Raw genomic sequence first — 7,433 nt, forward strand, 5'->3', positions numbered from 1 at the left:
AGTTAATGCAAAGACTTGGGAGACGTCCTAAAGTCGCGAACTCCCCTTACAACTTTGAACCGGTCACTATGGGGTATGTGTCGGGATCGCTATGTGTTTATCTTGTGTTGTGTATCTATATAATAATGTGTTGTGTGAATTGGTGGATGCATGCATGTGGAGGATAGCAGGTGTGAGGTAAAAGATGATAATGATGTGATTATGTATGTCGTTGAATGAATGGCGTAATTGCATGATAGTTGATCTATAATGTAGCTTGTTAGAAACATGTAAAGTAAGTTGTTGATATATATATATATATATATATATATATATATATATATATATATATATATATATATATATATATATATATATATATATATATATATATATATATATATATATATATAGAGGCAAGATCCGGTGAGTTTGCCACTTTTCGTGAGTTTCCCCCGCATATATAAGCAAATGAGTTGACAAAACCCAATTATCAAAAATTTAGCCGTCATAAATCGCCAAACTTTCTCTCTCTATCTCCCTTTCTCTCTCTCTTGATAAACACTCTGTTTCATCAAAAATCAAGCGAATTTTTTCATCGCTTCTTCAAATTTTGATCAACAAATTTGATCAAGAAATTCATCAGTTCTTCAAATTTGATCAACAATTCGTTCATTATTTTGATTCTTTCAATTAAAACTATCAATTTGTTCATCAATTTTTCGAAATTTGATCCACAATTCTCCGAAAACCCTAATTCTTCAAATTCGACTGAAGGTATTGATATTTCTTCCCTATTTCTGATTTAATAATCGAATAATTTCAGTAATTGAATCAAATAACAAATTCTGCCTTAATTTACGTGTTTTTCTAATAAAATTCAGCTTCAACGATGCTGAATTCAGACGATCAAACGCTTACTATGATTGATAATAATGCTGATAATCAAACAACGATGAATTCAGGTATAAATTTGTGACATAATGCTGATATAAAAACTGTTGTTATTACGTTGATAAGTTTTTTGTTCAAATTACTGATTGCATGTAAGTTGTTTTCATATTGTTTTCATAACAGTAATTGCATGTAAAGTTTAACTGTAATTGCATGTAGGTTTTCATTCATGATATCATTCAATATCTAGTATTTGAATAATTGGATTACAATAATACAATAATTGCCTTACAGTATTAAAATAACTTTGTTATCACATTAAAATAACTGCATTAATACTACTTTATAGGAACTGATAGAATAATTGCATTTGTATAATACAATAACTGCATTATAACGTTAAAATAATTGTTGTAACAGAGATTGTTTTTTCCTAATAAATACTACTTTATAGGAACTGACAAAAAAATCCTTACAATAACTACTCTTTAATAATGAAATAACTTTGATATTACATTAAAATAACTGTGTGTGCATTGTGGTGGACTAGGCTACCAATTTCACTAAAACCCTTTCCCCCTCTGATAGAATAATTGCATTTGTATAATACAATAACTACATTATAACGTTAAAATAATTGCTGTTGCACAGATTGTGTTTTTCATAATAAATACTATTTTATAGGATCTGACAAAAAAATCCTTACAATAACTATTCTTTAATAATGAAATAACTTTAATACTACATTAAAATAACTGTATGTGCGTTGTGGTGGACTAGGCTACCAATTTCACTAAAACCCTCCCCTCTCTGATAGAATAATTGCATTTGTATAATACAATAACGCATTATAACGTTAAAATAATTGCTTTAATGAGATTGTTTTTTTCCTAATAAATACTACTTTATAGGATCTGACAAAAAATCCTTACAATAACTACTCTTTAATAATGAAATAACTTTAATACTACATTAAAATAACTGTGTGTGTATTGTAGTGGACTAGGCTACCAATTTCATTAAAACACTCCCTATCTCGATAGAATAATTGTATTTGTATAATACAATAACTGAAATATAACGTTAAAATAATCTGCTGCAGAGGTTGTATTGTTTTGTTTTGTATAGAATCTAAGATATTGAAATTAATAATACCATAACAGTTCTTCTGTTTTAATGTTTCCAGGCATTGAAATTAATACTACCAATGCAACAACTTTTTCTACACCTACCGTTAAATGCGTCGAAACAGAGAAAATACTATCCATAATCTGGGATTGAGATATACTCCGGTGGCGGTGAGGAGTGGAATAGGATGGTAGAAAATGGTTTCAAACCTGCTCTGGGGTTAATGTTTGTAAAGCTGGAGGAGGCAATAGAGTTTTACAATTTATATGCTGTGGCTTGTGGTTTCATACCAAGGAAGTACACACAAACAAGATTCCGTGATGGTTTGATAGACAAAAAATCAATGGTGTGCAACAGACATGGATTCAAAGAGGATCGCAAAAAACTCAAACCTGTTGTTGAATTTGAAAACACAGAAGAGAAAAAAAAAGAGGAAAAGGTCTGTAGAGCCAAAGAAAACAAAAATAACAAGATTTGGTTGCAAGGCAAAAATACGGTTTTGTGCTGTATTCAATGACCTTAAGGAGCTAATAGGGTATGCTATTGATACATTTTATGAAGGTTATAATCACAAGCTCTGCTCACTCAAAGAACGGGAATTCCAGAAAAACGTAAGAACACTTAACCTTTACATGAAGCAGACAATTGTTAACAATTGTAAACTCAACATCGGGGCTACCAAGACTTTTAGAATTCTCATGGAACAATCAAATGGGTATGCAAACATTGGTGCATCTCTCAATGATTTCAAGAACTTCAAAAGAAATATTAAATGTTATATAGGTGAGAATGATGCTGACATGATTCTCGATTATTTAAAGGCGCTTTCTCAATCGCAAGATGGCTTTTACTATGCTTACCAAGTTGATGAGGATAATTGTTTGGCTAAACTCTTTTGGGCAGATGCACAAGCAAGAATGAATTATTCCTTGTTTGGGGACACAATCACCTTTGATCCTACTTACGGTACTAACAAGTACCGCATGGCCTTCACCCCATTCACCGGTGTTGACAACCACAAAAAATCGGTGACTTTTCTTCTGCACTTGTTGATCATGAGAACGATGGGTCATTCATTTGGGTGCTTAAGAAGTTCCTTGATTGTATGGGCAACAAGGAACCTCGGTGCATTCTTACCGATCAAGATCCTAAATTAAACTCGGGTGCGTTCTGTATTCAAGCAAGCAAGACATCGCTACTGCATGTGGCATATAATGAAAAAACTTACCGATAAAGTTGAGTCACAGATTTGTAAGGAGACTGACTTTGTTGAGCGGATATGCGGAGTTGTTTGGGATACTGACTTGGAACCCATTGAGTTTGAAGAAAAATGGACTCAAGTGATTAATGACTTTGAGTTGAATGATAATACTTGGTTGACATACATGTATGGCAAAAGGCACAAATGGATACCTGCTTACTTTAGGGATTTGCCTTTAGGCTGCCTTTTGAAGACTACACAAAGATCAGAGAGTCAAAACAGTTATTTCAAAAGATTTGAGAGCATAGATGGCACACTTGTAGAATTTTGGTTGCGTTTTCAGAGTGCAATGGAACAACAACGCTATAATCACAGATTTCTTGATGCTGCAAGTGACAGCACATTGCCACAGGTTTCTTCTAAGACAATGATTGAAAAACATGCCTCTAAAATCTACACACATACTGTTTTCTATGAGTTCCAAGAGCAAGTGCAAATGGCTCCCTGTTCGTGTGCCGTTGTTGGATTTTCTGAGCAAGGAAACATGCACATTATAAATGTTGAAGATGCCTACAGGAAGCATAGAATATTTCAGGTTATTCAATTTTATAAACATAATTGTCTTTTTACTTTAACATACAATAACTGTGATAAAAGAATACAATAACCGTCTTTTACCATTACAATAATCATGTGAAAACTATACAATAATCACAATTATGCTTTACAATAATTGATGTAGAGTTTATTTGCAATTGTTCTGATTTTTTTCCATAAATATATTAATTTGATAATGCTTTACAGTAATTGATAATGCTTTACACTTGCCAATTTGTTACAATAATCAAGGATATGCTTTAAAATAATTGGGGAAGAGCTTTACAATAATCAGATACATGAGAGCTTTAAAATAATCAGAAGTATGCTTTACAATAATTGGGCAAACGCTTTACAATAATCAGCTACATAAAAAGCTTTAAAATAATTGCATTTGATCATTTGAATAAATTAATAATCATGTGAAAACTACTTTGTAACATTATATTAAACATAAAAAAACTGAAGGACTTCTACCTTGGTGTTAATTGCTAGTCTGCATAAAATAATTCATGTTGAACTATATAATAACTATGATTGCCTTTTAAAATAACTACACTTTGTGCATGCAGTTGCTCACAATAACGAATCAAAGGAAACAACATGTACGTGCAAGATGTTTGAGAGGAAAGGAATCCTTTGTAAACACATTATATGGATTATATCGGAAAAGGACTGCAAAGCATACCGGAGCAAAGACATCGAAACTAGATGGACGAAGAAATCATATAGAAAGCCTTTGTATGGATTGGATGGAAAGTTATTGCAAGACTACGATCCCACTGATTTGAGAAAATTGGAATTATCAAGGGTATGGTCAGAGTTTTATGCAACAATAAGTGTTCTTAACTCGATGCCTGATAATCAAATCAAGGAGCTAAGTTTGATGCTTTTACAATTCCGAGAGAAAATAAATCCAACCAAAGAGAGCTTGACAAAGGATCAAGAACTGGAAATGCTCTTAGGTTGTTCAGCAAAATCAAATATTACTGTTCTTCCACCCAAGATTGCAAAAAACAAAGGAAGCGGCATGAGAATGAAATCAAACAAGGATAAGGCAATTGAGAAGGCGAGCAAACCGAAGAGGCTATGTAATAACTGCAAACAAATGGGACACCATGACAAGAGAAACTGTCCAAATCCGTTTGTTGAGCATGCTTTGGAGGAAGAAGATGAAGAGGAAAACGAAATGGAGGATGAAGATGAAGAAGAAGAATGAAAAATGAAAAATGCATTACGCTTTAAAATAATCAAGATTACGTTTTAAAATAATCCATATTATGCTTTACAAATAACCGCAAGATTGCAAAATAATTGTGTTAGACTTTTTTACAAGTAATCAGGGGTATACTTTACAATAATGTGTTAGACTTTTACAATAATCAAAGTTATGCTTTACATTAATTGATGTTGAATTTTTTTGCAATTGTTCTGATTTTGTTCATTTAATAATACCTTGCGCTATTACAATAATCATGTGAAAACTATACAATAATCACAATTATGCTTTATATATTTCCAAAAATATATTAATTTGATAATGCTTTACAGTGATTGATAATGCTTTGCACTTGCCAATTTGTTACAATAATCAAGGATATGCTTTAAAATAATTTGGGAAGAACTTTACAATAATCAGATACATGAGAGCTTTAAAATAATCAGAGGTATGCTTTAAAATAATTGGGCAAACGCTTTACAATAATCAGCTACGTGAAAGCTTTAAAATAATTGCATTTGATCATTTGAATAACTGAATAATCATGTGAAAACTATACAATAATCACAATTATGCTTTATAATAATTGATGCTGAGTTTATTCGCAATCGTTCTGATTTTTTTCCATAAATATATTAATTTGATAATGCTTTACAGTGATTGATAATGCTTTGCACTTGCCAATTTGTTACAATAATCAAGGATATGCTTTAAAATAATTTGGAAAGAGCTTTACAATAATCAAATACATGAGAGCTTTAAAATAATCAGAGGTATGCTTTAAAATAATTGGGCAAACGCTTTACAATAATCAGCTACATGAAGGCTGATAGAATAATTGCATTTGATCATTTGAATAACTGTCTAGAGATATTACAATAACGACTTAAAGGCATTACAAAAACACTAACTTGTTCATCAACCAATGACAATGACTACATCAAATTTGTTCAAACAATCAATAACAGCTATCTAAACATTAGATTATCGAACAAATCCATCTAGAATTGTTTGCTAAATCCATCTATAATCAATCAATTGTTCTTTTATGTGTTTCGCCGAGAAGGACCAGTAACGGCTGTTGTTTTAACCCTTTTCTTCCCTAATCTTCTGAATTTTAGAAGTTCTTTCTCTACTTCCGATATACTCCGCCTGAAAGTTCCCACTTGTTCCAAAAGAGATGCTCTTGACTCGTTGACATCTGACATCAACAAAATAGCAACCATCTCAAGCCATATAGGAATCCTCTCACATTTCTTGTTAACCGCATACAATCCTTGCTCGTGCTTCCCTTCATATGTGAGCATGTGAAACATTGTGTAAAATCCCGATTCCTTATCACCCTTGATAGTCGCTTTCCATTCAAAATCAACATTCACGAATGTAAATGTGTTAATGACAACTCCTTCTTTTGCTGTTTTCCTTGTCTCCAAAAAGTCAGAAAAACAATTAACCTACAACATGTACAAAAAAAGAAAGAATTAGAAAGCACGACTATACAATAACAAGTTTAAAACAATACAATAACTTTGTTACAGCAATACAATAATTCTGACTGAAAATAGCATTTGTATATGATCAGGAGTTAGAAAAACGTACTGCAATCTTTGCAAGTCTGTAAAAATCGGATTTTTCCCAATCTTTATACGACGTATGGTCCAGCACATCAACCGTCTCGTTCATAAAGTTCACACAAACACAAAAGTAGTACTTCTCTAAAGACAACGGGATGAAGAGAAGGTCCACATCGATCTCAGAGTTTACAACATTTTCACCTAAAAAATGGGACCAAGACTGCACTGTAATACTCCGTATTTATGAGTCTTGGGGTACTCTATCGAGTAGGCCTTACTCTGTCGAGTAAGGGAGTTTTGCGAAATAAAATAGTTTCTGACCTGTTGGGTACTCGATCGAGTAACTAGGGTACTCGATCGAGTAAGGGGGTACTCGATCGAGTAGCCTTGGGTACTCGATCGAGTAGCCGGTTTACGGGGAGTTTTTCTCGGGTTTTGTTAATTATGCGATTAAGATATATAACCTTCCGTCATTGTTTCTAAATCACTTTTGCAAAACCTAATTTCTTATTTTAAGAGAGAAGGCAAGTACGTTCTTAATCCTAATCGCATTGTTGACAAATCCCGGAGCTTGAGAGGTCGGATTCCATCGTTCTTTATACCTTTGTGATCCTTGCGTCGAGGGTAAGATCTGCATACCAATTTTATAGTATTTCGTCAAGTTTCGTTAAACCCTAAGTTTGGGATTGGGGGTTTTTATGATTTGTTAAGGTTAGATTGTGATTATGTGATTATGTGATAGGAGAAGGATTTGTAAAGGAGAGGTTTTGAGACAATTGCTAGATCGTCTGATGATTGTGTTGCTTTCCAGGTAGGATTTCCTACTCAGTATTAGTCCCAT

General features: G+C 32.8%; 1 protein-coding gene across 1 annotated transcript; it reads left to right on the top strand.

Annotated features, from left to right (window-relative positions):
• The first annotated feature begins 2,188 nt into the window (after positions 1 to 2,188).
• LOC141646331 (protein FAR1-RELATED SEQUENCE 5-like) lies at positions 2,189 to 3,158 on the top strand. The gene is made up of 2 exons (XM_074454257.1): positions 2,189 to 2,347; positions 2,418 to 3,158. Exons 1-2 carry the CDS (start codon positions 2,189 to 2,191, stop codon positions 3,156 to 3,158), a joined length of 900 nt encoding a protein of 299 aa, XP_074310358.1.
• The last annotated feature ends 4,275 nt before the right edge of the window (positions 3,159 to 7,433 follow it).

This window comes from Silene latifolia, chromosome 1 (assembly GCF_048544455.1).
Source record: "Silene latifolia isolate original U9 population chromosome 1, ASM4854445v1, whole genome shotgun sequence".
Lineage (NCBI taxonomy): Eukaryota > Viridiplantae > Streptophyta > Magnoliopsida > Caryophyllales > Caryophyllaceae > Silene > Silene latifolia.

Bases quoted from the DNA above. Each gene is read 5' to 3' on its own strand.
- LOC141646331 (XM_074454257.1), top strand. From the start codon at position 2,189: ATGGTAGAAAATGGTTTCAAACCTGCTCTGGGGTTAATGTTTGTAAAG. The intron at 2,348-2,417 runs GTGTGCAACAGA...TTGAAAACACAG, and splicing joins TGATAGACAAAAAATCAATG to AAGAGAAAAAAAAAGAGGAA.